Source organism: Hemiscyllium ocellatum, chromosome 9, assembly GCF_020745735.1.
Source record: "Hemiscyllium ocellatum isolate sHemOce1 chromosome 9, sHemOce1.pat.X.cur, whole genome shotgun sequence".
Classification (NCBI taxonomy): domain Eukaryota; kingdom Metazoa; phylum Chordata; class Chondrichthyes; order Orectolobiformes; family Hemiscylliidae; genus Hemiscyllium; species Hemiscyllium ocellatum.
In genome coordinates, this window is record NC_083409.1 from 16053023 (window position 1) to 16075081 (window position 22059).

The 22059-nt window shown below is 46.9% G+C and overlaps 1 gene segment (V, D, J or C); it reads right to left on the bottom strand.

The window, feature by feature from the left end:
* Positions 1-7794: 7794 nt before the first annotated feature.
* LOC132818604 (Ig kappa chain V region Mem5-like) lies at positions 7795-21164 on the bottom strand. The segment is given in 4 exon segments: positions 7795-8652; positions 20083-20118; positions 20612-20911; positions 21098-21164. Coding segments are annotated over 4 exon segments (714 nt in total).
* Positions 21165-22059: the final 895 nt, after the last annotated feature.

Below are 22059 nucleotides of genomic sequence, written 5' to 3' on the forward strand. Positions count from 1 at the left end.
CTGACAGGCTCAATCTGCAGAGACCCATAGAGAGACAGTGCAGCTTTAGAAGTAGGGTACTGAGGGCACCACAATGAAAATATCCCCTGTGATAAGAAAAGTACTTTGATGTGACTTTTGTTTGTCTTCACAGTGTGCTGTTTTGTTCATTCTGTGAAACACGTAGATGATGTCAGTACTGAGTAGCACAAAGTATATTTCCTCCTCTAACCCCTTTCCAAAACACCCTCTCCATCTTGCTTTACTCCTTATTGACTCTTCTACAATTGTCCCTGTTCCCTCACTCCGTCCCAGTCCCTGAGAGATTGATGGCCGGAGTTCATGACCCCGCACTGTGTGAAGGTTGGTGTGAAGTGAGGCCAGTGTGTTGGAGCTTGGGCTCCTGCCTCAGGCCCAGGTGTAGGGGCCTGTTCAACAATCTGCACATTGTCCTTTTTCTCTTTCTGACCGTACTGGAGTTTTCAAGCTGCAGTAACTTGCTGGCAACAAGGTGTCTTGTCTAAAATGTTCCCAGCACTGGACAGATCTCTGCTGTTGATTTTTTTTCTCTCTCTGGAGTCAGCTCTGTATTCAGTGCCTGTTATCATTTTGTTAGAGTTCATATGTCAGCTGCTGCTTCCTTGCTATGGACTTGGAAAAAAAATCATCAATGCCTCTTGAGATTTAAATCATTTAACATTCCAATGATGTGAATGCATCAGTGTTGTTTATAGCAGGGAGCATTTAACATCATGGTTCTAGGTTTTAATGGATCCTCTCTCGTGATAATACAGTTTGCAATGTTTCTCTCCCCTTATGTGTTATTCAGATGCTTGCAAACCTGTTATGATGAGGACAGTGCGTCTTCAACACCGTGTGACGGAGTGGATGGGTGTTTGATTTCTCATCTCATTATCGTCCAGTTTCCAAAGAAAATGCTGTAGTCTTTGAAATGAGATTACCTATAATGTGTTTGGATTTTATTTTTGCAATGCCAATTTTCATAAACAATATCCTGTTCCATTTTGTAGTTATGTTTGTCAATGAATGTTCACTGAGATACTGAGAGTTTATACAACACGCCATTTGCCTGTGACCCAGTTGTTGGCTGAAGCCTCTGGTTGTTCGGTGAGTCCAAGCCATTGCCTTGCTCTCTGCAGTTATACCATCAACTTGGTTTCTCAGTGTGAGCCAGGAGACCACTGTGTGGTGACTTCCTGTTCCACTGTCGGTGTAAAGGCAAGTGGGAACTGTCGTGGTTAATCCCATCATGAACATCAGAACATTCTGCTCAGCTGGAACTACATCCACTGACTAATTTCTCTGGCCACCATCGCAGTAAAACCAAATCTCTCCCTTTGTCAGCACAAAGAGAAAGTGCCCATCAGATTCCCTCGTGTGTGATGGTTTAGCCCAATAGGAGCAGCACTGGTAGACCATGCTGCATCAGCCTGGACAGAAACCTGGGCAACCTCCAAATGAAACTGTGATCTTCAATGGATCTGCTGCTACAGGAAATATGTAATTGGAATCCTTGTTAATGAATCACCTCATCAAACCTAAATACAACTGAGAAAATAGAAACCAAACCAATTTCCGAAGGTCACAACACAACAAGAAAGTGGGGAACAGACAGATACTGCTCCCTGTCTTTAGAGAGTGTTGCTTTTCCTATCCCCTCTCCCTCTCTGGGTTAAAATTTTTACCATCCTTTCTGTGTGAGAATATTACTGTTCCTGTCCACACTCTCTTGGGGACAGGTGGGGATGTCACATCCACCCAGTTCGTTCGTTCCATTTACTCTTCTGAAATGGGGAATCCCTGCTTCACCATGTGTGTGAGCCATGTGTGAAAGTCCAGCACAGCTCACCCTTCATCTCAATCAGATCACAGGGTCTAAGGTTGGTCAGTACTGTCTGGACCAGACAAAAGCACTGACTGACTGGAGACAATTCAGATCAAGTCCCAATGAGACTGCTATTGACCTTCACCCTCAAAGCCCACTGAGGGTGTGGTCATTAGACCCAGTGTTGTCACAAAGTAAGTTCTCCCAGAGATTCATGATCCATTCTAGATTTTACACAAGTGTGCGATGTTGTTGGATGACAGGTGGGAAGGCTTGGAGACAAAACATAAAAGGAGAGAGAATTATATTTCTATGATGCCGTTTTTGAGCTTGGATGTTGGAAAATGTTTTACAGCCAATTCAATACTTCCGAAGTCCAGGCATTGTTGTGATGTGGGAATTGTGACAGCCTGGGCAAGGCAGATCATATGGCAGCACCACCCAGAGACTGGAGGCTGCTACTGCAGGGAAGGGACAAACCAGTTGTGCTGTGAGGGAAGGACACTGGAGCACACAAGAACATGAGAAATTGAAGCAGGAGTAGGACTCCAATGACTGTCCATCCTTTCTTAAATACAGGGACCAAAATTGCACACAATACTTCAAATGCAGGCTCACTAACACCCTGTAAAGTTTCAACAAGATTTCTCTACTTTTAAATTCCAACCCCAGACAATAAAGGTGAAAATTCCATTTGCCTTCTCAATTCCTTGCTGCACCTGCACTAACTTTCAATGTTTCATGCACAATACTACCCAGATCACTCTGTACTGCACTTTTTTGGAATCTCTCACTATTTAAATAATAGTCGGCCTTTCGATTATTCCGAACAAAGTGCATGGTCTCACACTTTCTGATATTAAATTCCGTCCACTGTGTATGAGTGTTTCATTTTCAGTTTGGTCACCTCTTTGTGATTGACTGTCTCAATGCATTATCTGTAGTGTGTCCCATTCCCATTTGTTGATGGCCCTGACACTTGATTGTCCAGCCCTTTCCTGCTGGTTCCATTCAATGACAGGCAGGAGGTTGGAGGAACACAGCAAGTCAGGCAGCATCAGGCGGTGAAGAAGTTGATGTTTTGGGTGTAACCCTTCTTCAGGAATGGTGGTGAGTGTAGGCGGAGCTGCAGATAAAGCGGGTTGCTGGGGCAAGGTGGAGAATGGGGATAGATGAAGACAGGCAGAGGACACGACCTGGTTCGTTAATGGAAGGAATGAATCTGGTGGCAGAGAGGAGTGGAAGAGATGGGAGGGGCTGGGGAGGGAGTCCAGGGATGGGAAGGGAAGGTGTTTGAAATTGGAGAACTCAGTGTTGAATCCTCTGGGCTGTAGGCTGCCCAGGCGGAAGATGAGGTATTGTCCCTCCAATTTGCGATTTGGTTCATTGTGGCAATGGAGGAAGCCAAAGATGATCATGGTAGAAAGGGAGTGGGAAGGGGAATTAAAATGGGTGGTGACTGGGAGGTCTGGTCGGCTCCTACAGGCCCAGCTGAGATGCACGGCCAACCGCTGCCGAAGTTTGGTTTCCTGATGTAGAGAAGACCACATCGCCGTCACCTGATGCAGTAAACTAGGTTGGAGGAGAACCTCTGTCTCACCTGGAAGGACTGTTTGGGGCCTGGATGGAGGTGCTGGGGTTGGTGTACCAGCAGGCTTTGCATCATTTCCGTTTGCAGGGGAAGGTACCGGGGGGTTCAGGAGAGATGGTGGAGAGAGTGGTGCAAACCAAGAATTGTCAAAGAGAACAGTCCTTGTGGAAGGCAGACAGGGGTAGGGTGAGGAAGACATTCTTGGTGGTGGGGTTTGGGGTTGGCAGAATAGGATGATGTGTTGGATACAGAGATTGGTTTGGGTGATAGGTGAGGACAATGGGCACTCTGTCTTTATTCTGTTTGGAGGGGGTGGGTTTAGAGCAGTGGAACAGGAAATGGAGGTGGTGCGATGGATGACAGAGGGAGCAAAAGCATGTTGTTCGAAATAGGTGGACATCTGGAATACTTGGGAGTGGAATGTCTCCTCATCTGAGCAGATAGAGCAGAGGCGGAGGAATTGGAAGAATGGGATGGAGGTCTTGCAGGATACTGGGTGGGAGAATGTATATTCCGGGTAATAATGAGTTTGCAGTAAATGTCTATCTGAACACTGTCACTGGAGATGGGAATGGAGAGGTCAATAAAGGGGAGGGAGGTGTCCAAGGTGGACCAAGTGAATTTGAGGGTAGGGTGGAAGTTGTGGGCGAAGACGATGAACTGCTCCAGTTCAGCCTGGGTGCAGGTCACTGCACCAATGCAGTCATCGATGTAATGGTAGCAGAGCTGGGGCACAGTGCCTGTGTAGGCACTGAAGAGGGACTGTTCAGCATAGCCAATAAAGGGGCAGGGGGAGCTGGGGCCCATCCAGGTAATCATAGCCACCCCTGGATTTAGAGGAACTGGGAGGAGTTAAAGGAAAAGTTGTTGAGGGTGAGGACCAGTTGGGCCAGATGGAGGAGGGTATTGGTGGAGGGGGAGTGGATGGATCTGTTGGAGAGAAAAAAGCAGAGGGCCAGGAGGCTGATCTTGTTGGGTATGGACGTATATAAGGACTGTGAAGGTAAAGTGCTGGGGGCCTGGGAACTGAAGGTTACTGAAGAGATGGAGGGCATGGTTGGTGTCACGGATGTAGGTGGGAAGTGCCTGAACCAAGGAGGAGAGGATGGAGTTGAGGTAGGATGAGAGGAGTTCGGTGGGGCAGGAGCATGTTGAGATGATGGGTCGGCCAGTGTAGTTGGGTTTGTGGATCTTGGGGAGCAGGTAGAACTGGGCAGTGCAGGGCTGGGGGACTATGAGATTGGAGACAGTGGAGGGGAGATCACTGGAGGCAATGGGGGCACAGACAGTGTGAGTGATTTTGGCCTGATGGGTCACAGTGGGGTCATGGGCAAGGGGGAGGTAGAACGTGGTGTCAGAGAGTTGGGGTTCGGCCTCTGTGACATAGAGGTCCGTTCCCCAGACTACCACCTTTGTCAGTGGGTTTGATGGTGAACCGGGGGTTGGTACGGAGAGAGTGGAGGGCTGCATGTTTGGAGGAGGGGTGTTTGGAGAGGGTGAGGGGAGGTGGAGAAATTGAGGCGGCTGATGTCACATCAGTGGTCAGCAATGAAGAGCTCTAGGGTGTGTACACAGCTGGTGGTGGGGGGGTTGGGGGGTGACCAAGTGGAGGAGGAAGGTTGAAGGTGGGAGGAGGGGTCCTCAGAGGGAGTTTGGGAGTTTTTGTTAAAGAAGAAGACACGGAGGTAGAGGCGGCGGAAGAAGAGCTCCACGTCCTGGTGGGTGCGGGATTTTTTGAAGTTGGGAACAAATGTGAGCCCTTTTCTCAGGATGGACCTTTTGGACTCAGAGAGTTCGAGGTCGTGGGGGGCAGTAAATAAGGGGCAAGGCTCGGGGTGGGGGATGAGGTTTTCAGGGGGGTCCGAGATGGCTGAAGGAGGGGAGGGGGCAAGGCTAATGGGAATGGGAGAGAATGGGTGTGGGAGAGAAAGGAGATTGGGGTGGAGGTGGGTTGTGGAGTGAGGTGAGGGAGTGGGAAGGTGGGGATGTGGTGAAGATGGAGAAGTGGAGGGATAGGGTGCACTGTGGGGGTGGATGGGTGAGGAGGGAGAGCGAGTGTGCTGGCTGGCTGCAGGTAGGCAGTTGGACTCAGGGGGACTGTGGGAAATGTAGTCTCAGTCCTGGTTGCAGAGTGGGAGGGGCCAGAAGTGGAGGCAGATGCTGGAGCGAAGTCAAGGCTGGATTGGGTGTTTTGACCCAGGTTCAATTCCAGCCTCAGGCAACTGTCTGTGTGGAGTTTGCACATTCTCCAAGTGCCTGCGTAGGTTTCCTCTGGGTGCTCTGGTTTCCTCCCACAGTCTAAAGACGTGCAGGTTAGGTGAATTGGCCATGCTAAGTTGCCCACAGTGGTCAGGGATGTGTAGGTTAGGCTCATTAGTCAGGGGAAAAGCAGAGTAATAAGACAGGGGATTGGGTCTTGGGTAGGTTACTCTTCCAAGGGTCAGTGTGGACATGTTGGGCCAAGTGGCCTGTTTCCTCACTGTAGGGATTTTATGACAGTCCATTCCGGATTCCCACCACCTGTTGAGTGAAAAAGTTCTTCACCAAATCTTATTTGCAGTGTCCATAATGAAATCTTTCAAACCATTCATTTTGTTGAATGTCATTTAGCTCTTGAGCTCCTTGTTCAATAAATGTTTTATTCTTTTTGATGAAATATGAGTTCCCTGACAGGGACGGTTAACTTTGTCCAATCAGGGAGCCCTGGCTGACAGATAAAAAGGGGAATGTCAGAAGGACTGATACTCTGGGACCTGACTCTGAATAACAACCTGCCAACCAACCCCCTCCTTCTGTCACCCTCAATCTCCCCATGCTTACTCTTGTTTCACCTTCGATCCAGCCTGTGCTGCCTTTGGGAGAGGTTGGCCTTCCCTCCATCACCCAGGAATGTGGTCATCATCCCAGAGCAGTCACACTTTTAACCTGAGGGTCATTACAGCTGTAGCAGGGGGAGAGAAAGTGGCACCTTCATGGTGGTCATACCTGTCATTAATCCACCGCAACCTCTCTTGGGGCTGCAAGAATTCAACCTCCCTCCCTCAGACAGCTCCCCTCCCTGGAAGGTAATATTGCTGCACCTTGTTTTGGGTTAATTAACCACTGAAATATGACTATGGGGAGCCAGCATTGGCTGGGCAGGCAGCCACCATTGACCCTGGATTCAGAAAGTCCCCTTGTAATTGGACATCACATTAGGGAGCACAGTCTAGATTAGAGTAGTGCTGGAAAAGCACAGCAGGTCAGGCAGCATCTGAGGAGCAGGAAAATCGACATTTCTGCATGAGGGAGCACAGTGCCCACTGCCTCTGAAATCCCTCCCTTACTGAGAATACACTCTCAGTATTCACCTTTCTCAGCTGCCATCTGAATTTACTATAAATTCTGTGTCCAATGATCCTGCCCCTCCAGCTACCTGATGAAGAAACAGTGCTCTGAACGCTTCTACTTTCAAATAAACCTGTTTGACTATCACCTGGAGTTGTGTGTTTTTTAACTTTGGCCATCTGAATGAGCTGCCATCTCAGACTGAATCAGCAGAACTGTTTTCCATTCATGATTTGAGAAGATTAAAGCCTAATCTTCAATCCCCAGCACAAAGCCCATTCTCAATCCATCGCTCGGAGACACATACCTCAGAGAGACACCTACAGACAGCACAGAGTAACACACTCACTCTGTGAGACAGGTAGCACTGAGGAACATGATCACACTCCATGCTGCAGACAGGTGTCTCCGAATGTGGGTGCGTTACTGAACGCTGCCTGTAGGTGTCTCTCTGAGTAACTAATCCACACTGAGAGAGACCCCTCCAAGCAGCATTAAGTTAAACACTCGCACTCAGAGAGGCACACATTCCAGATAGAGCTTTATTCCTGATGAAGGGCTTTGCCCGAAACATCGATTTTCCTGCTCCTCAGATGCTGCCTGACCTGCTGTGCTTTTCCAGTACCACTCTAATCTAGAATCTGGTTTCCAGCATCTGCAGTCCTTGTTTTTACCTCAGAGAGACACAGCTGACAATGTCAGTGATTGGCCGAAGATTGTTTCAGCAGCTACCCAACATGCAGCAGAGATTGCACAGTGCGATCCCATCAGATGGGCCTGGACCAACAGAGTGAAGAGGGAATGCATCAGATTGTACTTATTGAGTCCTAACAGCTTTCGGTTTCTGTTCTTTTTGGAATCTTGTAACCTACATAAATTCCTGATCAAAGGGATCATTTGAAAATGATTAATGATTGATGATTGTAATTGATTGACAGGCCAACCAGCCAATCTTGACAATGACCTGCTGAAATGCAGCCAATCAACTGGGGGGTGGGGAAGGTTATCTATTTCCAAAGCATACACCAGACAGAGACTGAATCTTCACCTTTATTCCCTTTTCCACATTCACATTGACAGAAAAAAAACTGCAATTAACAGCCCAGACAGAGGAAGCTGCTCAAATTCACAGCCACAATGGTGTTTAAGGAAAACATTTGTGGAGAATTGCTCAATAACATGAGAATCCTGTCCCTTTAAACAGTGACAAAACCTTAAATTGGAACTGACAGCTGAGCAGGAAGGAGATCTGGTTTATTGAAGCAGAGAATTCTGAGGTTCACATTGTTTTGTACAGCTGACAGTCTTCAGCAACTTCAAGAGATTTTACTTGGCATCACAAGTCAACCCTGTCCCCATCAAACACTCCCAGAACAGGGACAGCATGGGGTTTGACACAGCATAAAGCTCCCTCGACACTGTCGCAATGATGTGCTTTAACATCCAAACCTCAGAAGGTTCCCTGAGCAGTCCTGAGAAGGAAGAGAGTTGAAATTCAGTGCTGACAATGACCTTTGTCCTGCCAGCTCAGCCCTGTTCTATTTAAAGTTGTGTCTCCTCTGTGGACTGTCTCCAACACTCTACACACATTCTGATCTCCTGATGCTCTTGCTGAGGGGAGAGGAGAGGGTCACGTGGGTGAGGGCACAGGAGAAGCGAGCGTTGGACTCCCAGTCAGACCCAGAGAGGGTCAGCAGGCTGCTGACACTGTAGGTGCTGTCCGAAGCTCGCAGGTAGTTGCTGGTCTGAACCCCGTCCGAAATGACTGCACCGTCTTTCTTCCACTGCACCTCCAGCTCATCGGGATAGAAGTGATTGGCAAGGCACACCAGGGTGGCAGTGTCCTTGGCATTAATCTGCTCAGGGGAGGGGGGCAGCAGGGTCAGCTTGGGCTGAGAGTTGTCACGGACTGAAAGACAAAAGAAACAATTTTAATCCCTGACATTTGAAGGGAATTCAACCCTCACAATATTCACTGACAATACGATCTTCTTGAACATTCTTAGTCAATACAGAATAAACCCAACAAATGAACAGACACTGTTCAAATTGCTTCTTGCGATCTGAGTGTCACTGGCAGGGCCAGCATTCATTACCGTCCCTAGATGTCCCTGAGAAGGTGATGGTGAAGCAGCAGAGAGAGAAGGGACAATTTTGGACCATCAGTTATGGAATGAATGTGGGAAGCTGGAAGGGCTATCGATGGGGAAGCATTTTAGTGACACTGATTACAACTCAGTGAGATTGAGAGGAGGAATGGAAATGGAGAACCATGGAGCAAGTGTAAAAGTTTTCATTTTACTAAACTGTGCGGTGCTTTGGTAAAAGTGGATCGGAACCAATGGCATGATGGGAAATCAGTGTCAGGGCAGTGGGAGCCCTCGAAGGATGAGACAGACTGTTCAGAATCTGTTCCCACAATGAGTAAGGGTGGGACTCCCACATCTAGACCAAAGAAACAAGAGGATTGGGGTTCACGTACTGACATGGATTGGGAACTGGTTGGCAGGCAGCACAGAAAGAATGAGTCTTTTTCTGAATGGCAGGTAATAACAACTTAGGGTGCCACAGGGTCAGCCCTTGGTACCCAGTTATTCATAATAAATAACAATAGAGTCATAAGGGCCCAAAAGACCCATCAGCCCATTGTGTCCATACTGGTCAAAAAACAACAACCCAATAATTGTCATCCATTTTTCCAGCAAAAGGGAATTAGATGCAATGTGTATTTAAGAAGGAATTAGATATAGTTCTTAGGATTAAAGGGATCAAAGAATGTGGGGAGAAAGTAGGAACAGGGGACTGTGTTGGATGAACAGCCATGATCATATTGAAGGGTGGAGCAGGCCTTGAAGGGCCGAATGGCCTACTGCTGCTCCTGTGTTTGATGTTTCTATCTGTTTCTCAGATAATGAAGGAATGTCTCTCATCATTTTGAAGCTGGAAGTCAGATGTGTGTGGAGGTGGAAGATGTGGCCATGGTGATTAATGCAGGTCAGTGAGGTGGTTCAGAAGACACATGGGATAAACTGTTTTTCTTTTTCCCTTGATGGAATGAGGGCATTGCTGGATCGGCAGCATTTATTGCCCATCCCTAATCACCCAAAGGACAGTTTAGAGTCACCCACATTGCTGTGGGTCTGGGGTCACATGGTAAGGATGGCAGTTTTCTTCCCTAAAGGACATAAGGGAATCAGATGCTTTTTCCTGACAATCAACGATGGTTTCATGGTCATCATTAGTCTCTTAATTGCAGATGTTGTTTTGAATGAATTTGAATGCCACCATCTGCTGGATTCTAACCCTGGTCCCCAGAACATTACCTGGATCTCTCGATTAACAGCTCAGCAATAACACCATTAGACCATCACCTCCCTTATCTCATTTTTGGTTGACTGTGAAAGCAAGGTGTTTGTTTATTCTGGAACTGTATAAAACCCCAGTTAGAGCACAGTGAGAGAACTGTGTACGGTTCTGGTCACCACATACAGGAAGGATGTGATTCCATTAGAGATGGCGACAGAGGAGGAGTTTGTCTGGAGTGGGGACTTTGAGCTTTGCGGAATGATTGGATTGGCTGGGACTGTTTTCTTTGGAACACAGGAGGCTGAGGGGAGATTTGATGGTGGTGTGTAAAATGATGAGGGGCCTGGACAGAGTGGGTAGGAAGGACTGATTTCCACCAGCACAGAGGGCAATAACCATGGGGAGAGATTGAAATCAGTTGGGGCAGGATTAGAGGGGGGTTGAGGGTCTTTGTTTTCACCCAGAGGTTGGTGGGATGTGGGACTCACTGTCTGAAAGGGTGGGAGAGGCAGAAACCCTCATCACATTGAAAAAACACTTAGATGTTCACTTGAAACAGCAAAACTTCCAGAGCTATGGAGCAAGAGCTGGAATGTGGGATGGAGCGTGGTATCTCTTTAACAAACCTCCGATTACCCACAGATCAGGAGAACTTTATCCAAGAACATTGGAGAAGACTCGGATCCACACACGTCAGGAAAGAATCACGTTGGGGTGTCTGTGTAGAAGATTCTAGATTATATTTCAAACCTTGCTGCACACTATTGGGCTGAGGTCAAGGGTGAGGCTGCAAAGAGTCTCAGTGTCCTAGGGTCAGACAGGGTCACTGCTCCTAATGACCCCATGACTCCTGGAAGGTGAGAGTGCGCAGACAATGATGAGGATCCAGATCAGGAGACTCCAACCTTCAAGAAAGACTTGCACTTGTGTAGCACCTGTCCCCAATTCAGGATGTCCCACTGGATCTTTCCAGCAGACTGTGACCAGCGAGATCCCAAACACCATGTGATAATTAGCAGAGAAATACATTCTGAGTGATTTTGACTGGGGGATAAATATTGACCAGGGACACCAGGGGGAACTGCCTGCTCTTCATCCAACAGTGCCGTGGAATGGCATCTTTCACAACTGAAAGACTCTCAGTTATTCCAAAAAATGAAGAATAGTTCCTTGAAGATGAAGTTGCAGGTACATAGGGAAGTGACAAAGTTATTTGGTTTGCTTTCCTTTACTTGTCAGTGCATTGGATATTGGAGTTGGGAGCTGTTGCGGCTGTACAGGACATTGGTTAGGGCACTTTTGGAATACTGTGTGCAATTCAGTTCTCCTTGCTGTAGGAAAAATGTTGCGAATCTTAAAATGATTTACAAGGATGATGCCAAGGTTGGAGGGTTTGCATGAAAAGGAGAGGCTGAATAGGCTGAGGCTGTTTTCCCTGGATCATTGCAGGTTGATGGGTGATCGTATAGAGGTTTATAAAATCATGAGCGGCATAGATAGAGTGAATAGAGAAGATTTTTTCTCCAGAGTTGGGGAGTCCAGAACTGGAGGGCATAGGCTGAAGGTGACAGGGGAAAGATTTAAAAGGGACCTAAGGGACGTTTTCAATCAGAGGGTGTTAAATGTATGGAATGAGCTGCCAGAGGAGGTGGTGAAGGCTGGTACAATTACAACATTTAAAAGGCATGGGTATGTAAATAGAAAGATGTTAGAGGGATATGGGCCAAATGCTGGCAAGTGGGACTAGATTAATTTCGGATATCTGGTCAGCATGGACGAGTTGGACCAAAGGGTCTGATTCTGTGCTGTCCATCCCTCTGACTCTAATTTTATTTCAATCCAGCCCTTAACACATCAGGCTCTCCCAAAGACAGTTACAGACAGTTTTGTTTGACAAGCAGTCACTGTTGCAATGTCAGTAACGTGGCAGCCAGTTTCTGCACAGCAAGATCCCACTAGAAGCAATGAGATCAAAGACCAATAATGATGTTGGCTCAACGATAAATATTGGCCTGAACTCAACCCAAAGAGAAAGGAATTTGGTTCAGTTGGATGGAAAATGAGAAAATGGAAGGTAAAGGAGGAGGTAGGATTGCTGGTTAGTGATGGGATTGATTGTTACCAAAAAATAAAAGAAAGGGATGGAATTTTTGAATATCAAAGGGATCATAAAAGTGCAGGGAAAATCAATAATAGAACAAACTTAAAGAGTTTGTATCTAAATGCACAAAGCATTCTGAGTAGGGTTGACAAAGTGATGTCACAATTCCAGGTAAATTGAGTTTCCAAGGAATTTAAACTAGTTAAAGTTGAGGAGGGCTCAGGAAAGGTTATTCATTTTTCTAGAAGATGTAAAAGGACAGAGAGTACAGAAAGGATCAGGAATCGAACATAAAGCACAGCAGATAAGGGGACAATGATGGGAAGGAGAGCAATCAATGCAGGACTAAGGGTGTTGTACTTAAATGCACACAATATACACAATGGGCTGGTAGTACAGATTGAAACTGGCAGGTACGATGTTGTGGGTATTACAGGGACATGGCTGAAAGGGAATTCGGGCTGGGAACTAAATATCCAAGGTTACATGTCCTATCAAAAGGACGGGCAGATTGGCAGAGGGGGAAGAGTTGCCTTGTTAGTGAGAAATGAAATTAAATCAATAGCAAGAAGTGATGTAGAGTTAGAAGGTGTAGAATCTGTGTGGGTAGAGCTGAGGAACTGCAATAAATAAAGAATCTGATGCAAGTTATGTCCAGATCTCCAAGCAGTAATCAGGGTGTGGGGAAGGAAATCAATTAGGAGACAGAAAATGTCAGGGCAGACTTCAATGGATAGGTGGGCTGGGTAGTGTATCTCAAGGAAAGGATTTCATGGAATGTCGATGATTTTGGAGCAGCTTGTGGTTGAGCCATTATGGAACTGGCGGGTCTGGATTCAGTGATGTGTATTGAGGCTAACTTGATTAGTGAGTTTAAGGTGAAAGTATCCCTGTGGATAAGTGACCATAATACAATAGAATTCCCCCTGTAGTTTGAGAGGGAGAAGTTGCAATCAGATTGAACAGTATTTCAGTTGAGTAAAGGGAACTCAATGTGGTGGAGAATAGTGGGAAGCCCGAGGATTAGGAAGCCTTTAAAAACCTGCAGAGGACAACTGAAAAAGCATTAAGGGTGGAGAATGTGAAATGTGGGAGTTATCTAGCCAGTAATATAAAAGAAGATTGCAGGAGTTTTATCAGGTGTATAAAAAGGAAGAGGGAGTCAAAAATAGACTATGGATCACTGGAAAATGAGGCTGGAGAAAGAATAACAGGAAATGAAGGAATAGCAGAGGAATTGAATAGATATTTTGCCTCAGTCTGCACCATGGAAAACACCAGCAGTGTCCCAGTAATTCAAGACTGTCAGGGGTCGGAGGGGAGTGTAGTGGCCATCGCTAAGGAGGAGGTACTGGGGAAGCTGAAAGGTCTGAATATGGATAACGCACCCAGACTGGATGAACTACACCCATGTGTTCTGAAGGAGATCACTGAGGAGATTGTGGAGGCATTGGTGATGATCTTTCAGTAATCAATGGAGTCAGGGTATGGAGGTGAGATGGGGACGGATTTGGTGGGGGCAAGGGACAGGAAAATGGCTCACATACCACCCCTGTTTCAGAAGGGAGGGAGGTAGAAGGTGGGACATTGTAGGCCAGTTCGCCAGGACTCAGTTGTTGGTAAGGTTTTAGACTTCAATTTAAGGATGAAATTGCAGAGGATTGGAAGTGCAATGGCTTCATCAAGGAGACGTCATGCCTGGCAAATCTGTTAGAATTCTTTGAGGAGGCAATGAGCCAGTCAGACAAAGGAGAGTCCGAGGAAGTAATCTCTTTGGATTTCCACAAGGCATTTGACATAAGATAAGCGCCCACAGTATTAGTGGCAATGTAGTGGCATGGATTGAAGACTGGCAGGTTGGCATAAAGCAGAGCATGAGGAACAATGGCCGCTGGTGACTAGTAGAGTTCTGCAGTTGTCAATGTTATGGCCATAACTATTCACGTTATACATTAACAATCTGGATGAAGGAAGTGAAGACATTGTTGCTAAGTTTGCACGTGACATGAGATAGGTGGAGGGACAGGTAGTGTTGAGGAAGTGGGAAGGCTGTAAAAGCTCCTGGATAGGCTCGGAGAGTGGGCAAAGAAGTGGCAGACAGGATACAATGTGTGACAGTGTGAGGGTATGCACTTTGGGAGGAAGAAGAGATGCAAAGACTGTTTGCTAAATAAGGAAAGCTTTTGGAAATCTAAAGCACAAACCTCATTCAGGTTTCCCTTCAGTTTAACAGGCAGGTCCAGTTTGTGCTTGGGAAGGCAAATGAAATGTTCGCATCCATTTCAATCGGGCCAGAATACAAGAGCAGAGATGTACTGCTGAGGCTGTGTAAGGCTCTGGTCAGACCACATTTTGAATATTGTGAGCAGATTTGGGACCCATATTCTAAGAAACAATGTGCTGGCATTGGAGGGGTTTACAAGAATGATCCTGGGGATGAAAGGCTTGTCATATGAGGCGTGGTTGAGGACACTGTGTCTGTACTCGATGGAGTTTAGAAGAATGAGGAGGGATCTGATTGAAATTTGCAGAATACTGATCGGCCTGGATAGAGTGGATGCAGGACAGACTCGGGAACCAAGGCACAGCCTCAGAATGAAGGGCCGACCCTTTTGAGCTGAGGTGAGGAGGAATTTCTTCAGCCAGAAGGTGGTGAATCTGTGGAACTCATTGTTACAGAGGGCAGGGGAGGCCAAGTCACTAAGTGTATTTAAGACAGAGATAGATAGGTTCGTGATTGTGAAGGGGATCGAACGTTCCTGTGGAGTAGGCAGGAGAATGGGGGTGAGAAGCATATCTGCCAAGATCAAATGGCAGAGCAGATTCAATGGGCTGAATGGCTGATTTCTGCTCCTATTTCTTAAAGACTTCTGGAGAGTTTCCCCAAAACCCTGGAACACTGAACCCACTGGACTGTGAGCCCTGCTGGAGCTGTTTGTCATCAGAACTTTGCCAAGAGACAAACAAAGAGTGGAGAGAGTGTGCATCCATGTGGGAATTTCAGAATGTTTCCCAGCTCCTGGAATACCATGAGTACAGGAAGTGAAGTCTGTGACAGCAGTTAGAGCTCTGGGTTTTGGAGCTTGAGCAGCAGCTGGTGTCAGTGCGGAGCGTCTGTGAGGCTGAGAGCTCCGTGGAGAGCACGTTTCTAGATGTGGTAACTCTGCAGCCTCAGAGTATGCAGGGAGAGAGGGAATGGGGGAGCAGCAGACAGTCCAAAAGGATCAGGCAGCTAGTATAGGAGTCCCCAGGCATCCCACTCTCCAACCAGGATACAGTTCAGAATCCTGATGAGAATGATGGTTCATCTGGGGAGTGCAGCCAGAGCCAAGTCCCTGGCATCACTGGTGACTCAGCTATAATGGGGGGTTGCCGGGGCGGTGGTGGGGGTGGGGGGGGGGGTGGGGGGAGGGGGGGTGAGGGGTGGTGGGGTGGTGGGGTGGTATTAGCAAGACTGGAAGAGTGATCGTAAAAGGAGATTTGAGACTGAGGGCATCGATAGGTGTTTCTGCAGCTGCAGATGGGAATCCAGGATGGTGTGTTGTCTCCCTGGTGCCAGAGTGAAGGATGTCACTGAGCGACTGCAGAGCACCCTGAGGGGAGAGGGGGAATAGGCAGCAGTCGTGGTCCACATCGGTCCCAGTGACAGAGGGAGAAAAGGGATGTAGTCCTGCAGTCAGAATTTAGGGAGCTCAGAAGGGAAATAACATCAGGAACTCAAAAGTAGGAATCTTCAGGTTACTCCCAGTGCCCCAGGCAAGTGACAAGAGGAGCAGGAGGATAACACAAGTGACTGTGGGGCTGGGAAGAGGATCCAGGAGGGAGGGTTTTAGATTCTTGTGACATCGGGACTGGGTCTGGGGTAATGGGACCTGGATAGACCAGACAGCGTTGCTCCTGAACAGAGCTGGCACTGAGCTCCAATGAGGTGATCTACTCGTGCTGTTGGAGAGGGTTTAAACTAACTTGGCAGAGCTGTGGGAGTCAGGAGGGACTGTCAGAGAGGAACACCAAGGTCCACAGAATCATCAGTGCAGTCAATAAGTCACCACCCAATGGGAAGGATTTAGAGGAATACATTTGCAAGGAATTTACAGTGACCTGCAAATATAATAGTCATTACAAATGGGGTTGGGGGGGGGGGTGGAATTTCTTTAATTTCTGAATATAGACTGGGGTAGTAGCAGTGTGAAGGACAGAGGGGCCAGAGTCGTGAGAGTGTGTTCATGTGAATTTTCTCCAGCTGCATGTTTCCAGTCCAATGAGAAAGGAGGCTCTGCTAGATCTGGATCTTGGAAATGAGGAGGCCCAAGTGGATCACGTGTCAGTGAGAGGACACTTAAGGAAGAGTGATCATTGTATCACAAAGTTGAGGGTGACGGTAGAAAAGAACAAAGGCCTTTTCAGGGTAAAACATCTTCACTGGGGAAAATGCCAGCTTCTATAAGATATGGATGTCTCAGATCTGAATAAAGTTGGATCAAAGGTTGGCAGGAAAGTCCTGAAAAGAATAGTAGAGAATGTGGACCAGGTATATTCGAGATACATTTGAAGGAGGGCAAACAATTCCTGAACTTACTCAAGGGCAAAAGTGGTAGAATTATGGTAAATAAGAAAAGGGCAAAAGAGTAACTAGAGAGAGAATAGGGCCCCATGAAGATGAACAATGTACCTCTGGGTGGATCCACAGGAAATGGTTTAGGTCTTAAATGAATATTCCAGGTCAGTATTTATCATGGAGAAAGACATGGAAATTTGGGAACTTGGGAAATAAATAGTAATGTCTTGACACAAGTCCACATTATAGAAGAAGATTTCTTAAAGTGCAAGACGGTAGATAAATCTCCAGGACCTGATCAGGTGTATCCCAGGACATTGTGGAAAGCTAGGAAAGAGATGGCTGGATCCCTTGCTGAGGTATGTTTCTGATTGACAGCCATGAGTGAGGTTCTGGAGAACCAGAGAGGTTGGCTAATGTTAGCCATTATTTAAGAAAGGCTGTAAGGAAAAGCCAGGGAAATCTAATCCAGTGAGCCTGAAGTCATTGCTGGGTAAGTTATTGGAGTGAGTTCTGAGGGACAGGATTTACATGCATTTGGACAAACAATGCAGTTTTGTGCATGGTAATCATGTCTCACTAACGTGATTGAGATTGTTTGAAGAGAAGATTGATGTAGGCAAAACAGTACACACTGTCTATATAGACTTCAGCAAAGCATTTGACAAGGTTCCACATGATAGACTGATTAGTAAGATTAGGCCACATGGGATCCAGGGGGAGCTAGCCATTTGGGTAAAAAAAAATGACTTCAAGATAGGAGACAGAGAATGGTGGTAAGTGGTTGCTTTTCAGACTGGAGATCAGATGTCAGCTGTGTGCCACAAGGATTGGTGCTGGGTCCTTGGCTTTTTATCATTTAAATAAATGATTTGGATGTGAATATAGGAATTATGGCGAGTTTGTAAATGCCACCAAAATTGGTGGTACAGTGGATAGTGAAGAAGCTTATCTGAGAGTACAGTGGGACCTTGATCATTTGGGGAAATGGGCAGAAGTGTGGCAAATGGACAAAAGTGCAGACTGCAGATGCTGGAAACCAGAGTTTAGATCAGACTGGTGCTGGAAAAGCACAGCATGTCAGGCAGCATCCGAGGAGCAGAAAAATCGACTTTTCGGCTAGAGGAATACTGATGAAGGGCTTTTGCCCGAAACATCGATTTTCCTGCTCCTTGGATGTTGCCTGACCTGCTGTGCTTTTCCAGCACCACTCTGATCTAAACGTGTGACAAATGGAGTTCAATTTAGATAAATGTGAGATGTTGCATTTTGGAAAGTCAAACCAGGGCAGGAGTTATACTGTTAATGGTGGGGCCCTGTGGGGTGTTGCTCAACAAAGTGACCTCAGGGTGCAGGGGCAGGGGCAGGTGCAGGGTGCAGGGGCAGGGGCAGGGGCAGTGGCAGGGGCAGGGGCAGGGGCATTATTCCTTGACAGTGAAGTCACAGGGAGACAGGGAGATGAAGAAGGTGTTGGGTACACTTGCCTTTATTGGTCACTGCACTAAGTATCAGAGTTGGGACATCATTAACAGCTGTACAGGAAATTGGTGAGGCTATTTTGGGAATAACGTGGACAATTCTGATCATCCTGTGATAGGAAGGATGCTGTTAAACTTAAAATTCTGCAGAAAAGATTTACATGGATGTTGCCTGGAACTGGAGGGTTTGAACTGTCGGAAGAGGTTATTTTTCCTGCAGGATCGGAGACTGAGGGGTGGCCTTATAGATGTTTATAAAATCTTGACAGGCATGGACAGGGTGTATATCCCAGGTCTTTGCCTTGGGAAAGGGAATGTAAAACTAGAGGGTATAGGTTTAAGATGAGAGGCAAAAGATCCAAAAGGGACCTAAGGGGTAACTTGTCACACAGAGGGTGGTGCGTGTCCAGATCGAGCTGTCAGAGAAAGTGCTGGAGACGGATACAATTATAACATTTAAAAGATGTTTGGATGGGTACATGAATAGGAAGGGTTTAGAGGGATGTGGGCTAAATGCTGGCAAATGGGATGAGGTCAGTTTTGGATATCTAGTTAGCATGGAGGAGTTAGACTGAAAGATCTGTTTCCACGCTGTCTGACTCTGTGAACATTAGTGGCTGGAAGAGCTGAGATCTTTTACCCTGAAGTGCCGGAGGCTGAGGAGTGACCTTACAGAGGTTTATAAAATCATGAGGGACATAAATAATGTGAATAATGCAGGAAGGAGGTGAATGTTTTGTAGAGCTGGTAAACATATGCACAAAGATCATTCCAGGGATGAGGAATATCAGTTCTGAAGATAGATTGGAGAATTTGGGACTGTCTTCTTTGGAGAAAGTTACAGATCACACAACATCAGGTTATAGTCCAACAGGTTGATGTGGAAGCACTAGCTTTTGGAGCGCCGCTGACAATCATTTGATGAAGGAGGGATGCTCCGAAAGCTGGTGCTTCCAAATAAACCCCCTGTTGGACTATAACCTGGTGTTGTGTGATTTTTAACTTTGTCCACCCCAGTCCAACACCGGCACCTCCAAGTCTTTGGAGAAGGCAGCGAGGAGAATTGTTCCAGAAATTCAAAATCAGGAGGGGCCTGGAACAGAGTAAATTGGGAGAAAATGATTCCACTTGTGAAAGGATTGAGACTGTGAGGCCACAGATTGAAAGTAATTGGAAAAGTAAGAAAAGTGAGATGAGGGAAAACATTTTCAGCCAGTGGGTGGTTAAGGTGTGGAATGCACTGCCTGAGAGTGTGGTGGAGGCAGCTTCAATTAAAACATTCCGAAGGGAATGAGACTGTTATCTGAAAAGGAACAATGTGCAGGGTGACAGGGAGAAGGCAGGAGAATGACACTCAGTCAATTGCTCATTCGGAGAGCTAGTCCAGACAGGATGGACGGAATGGCCTTCTTGTGCACTGTAACAATTCTGTGATTGTGTGATTGAGCAGAGTTAAAGCTGGGGGAGGTGGGAGCTCGGTGTCTCACTGTGCTGCTGCTGCTGCTGCTGCTGCTGCTGCTGAGGTCAGTGAGATCAGAGACTGGGACAGGGAGCCAGAGCTCACATCAAACTCTGCCCCGTGTCCGTCACACTGAGACTGGCAGGAGGCTACTCACTGATTTCACTCCATGCTGCAGGAATGGGACCACAGGCTGCAAATGGGCAGAGCTCCTCCACACGGTGAGTAAAACTTACTGACTTATATCTTGCTTTTTTTAAAGAGGGCATGAAAGTAAAGAAATACAGCTGGACACCCTGTTCGACACAGTGCTCCTCAATCAACCATTTCATTCACTGCAGCTTCCCACTAACACCTTCAACAAATCAGCAACTGTATTTTAGAAAGTGTGTTTCAGTATTTACAGGGTTAGTAACAGAGGATTGAGGTTTACTTACTCAGTCTGAGCTTGGTTCCTTTACCGAACGTAAGACACAGTGAGAGCTCCCAGTGCAGAGGCTGTACAAAAACCTCAGCTCTCTGCTTTCCTCTTATCACTGTCAACCTCTCTCTGTCTCTGTGTGTCTATCGCTCACTCTCACCCTCTCCCTGCCCCTCTCTGTCTCTCCCTCATTCATGTGTCTTTCTCTCTCTGTCTCTCTGGGTTGTTTCCAGCTGGGCTCGGGAGGTTTGTGAAATTTATTTTTCAATGTTAAATCTTGAGGCAGCTCTTCACATGTGGCCATGGAGTGTAAGAGAGAAACTAGAGGCCTTCAGTGAGCGTTGAGACACCACAGGGACTGGAGTGTGCCGTGGACAGTGGAAATCCCAGTTTGGGGTAATTTGATCAGTTTCATTCAGATCTAACTGGATATATCTAACTGGACTGTGTGTTCATTATTATACATTTTATGTAACTGTGCGATGTGTCAGTCCAGGAGGTGGTGTTGTGCGTGTTGAGGTTTTTGTATGGCTCTGTGTCACTGTGTCGAGGGTAGCTGTAATACTGCTGACAGTAATAGTCAGCGACATCCTCATTCTGAACGTTGCTGATTGTCAGGGTGAAACTGGTCCCTGATCCACTGCCGGTGAATCGATCGGAGACTCCTGTGAATCGAGTTGCTGCATTGTAGATCAGGAGAGAGGGTTTCTGACCTTCTCGCTGCTGGTACCAAGCAAGGTTGCTGCTAATGCTTTGACTGGCCTTACAGGTGATGGTTGCGGTCTGGCCCAGTCCCACTGACAGCACCGGGGGAGACTGGGTCATGGTGATGTCCCCACTGATACCTGAGGGGTCAGAGAGAAACACAGTGAAGTCAGAACTGTCACAGAAAGAGCCTGTCAAATGAGAGATTGTTGGAGACACTGAGCATTCCTCTGGTTTCAGCATTTTCCCTTCAATCACAAGTCAGTGGAATTGGAGTGAAATGGAGAGCAGCTAAAGATTCAAGGTGGAAGGAGAGAGATTTGTACCTGCGACACAGAATGCCAGGGGCCAGATCAGCTGGATGTGTGAAATCATGGTGTGTGCTCCTGTCCCTGTGCCTGGTTCCTGATAAACTCTCCCTTCACTGGGCTCTGCTTTATAAAGCTGCAGCCTGTGAGAGTCTGACTGGGTGTTCCTCAGTATGTAAATGGCATCAGGCAGAGAGAGCCACGTCAGCCCCTCACACTTCCTCTTCTCTCTCTCTCTCTCTCTCTCTGTCTGTCTCAGAGTCATTGATGTGAGCAACATTGAATGAGGCCATTTGGCCCATTGTGTCTGTGCTGGTAAACAGCGGTCTGATGACACTAATCCCATCCTCCAGCTCTTGGCCCGTTACCCTGGAGGTTACAGCAACACAAGGGAATATCTAAACACTGCTCCAATGTCACGAGAGTTTGTGACTCAACCAGCCTTTCAGGCAGTGAGTTCCAGACTCCCACCACCCTCTGGGTGAAAACATTTCTTCTCAACTCTCCTCTCACTCTCCAATTCTCCAACTCGCCTGGCCATGGACTCCCTCGTGTTCAGAACGATGAGAGGGGATCTGATTGAAACATATAAAATTGTAACAGGGCTGGGCAGGGAGGAGGTTTCCCCTGGTTGGGGAGTCTGGAACCAGGGGACACAGGCTCAGGGGGATAGAGGGTAGACCATTTAGGACTGAGATGAGGAAACATTTCTTCACTCAGAGGGTGGTCAACCTGTGGAATTCGCTACCACTGAAGGCTGTGGAGGACAAGGAACTGAATATATTCAAGAAAACAAGAGAGATAATTGTTTTGCATTTTAACAACTTGAAGAGAATGGGGAGAACGCAGGAATATGGCTTTGAGAGAGAGGATCAGCCATAGATCATAGAATGCCTACAGTGTGGAAACAGGCCATTTGGCCCGACAAGCCCACACTGACCCTCGAAGAAATTATGACATTCAAAAATTGATACAGCCAT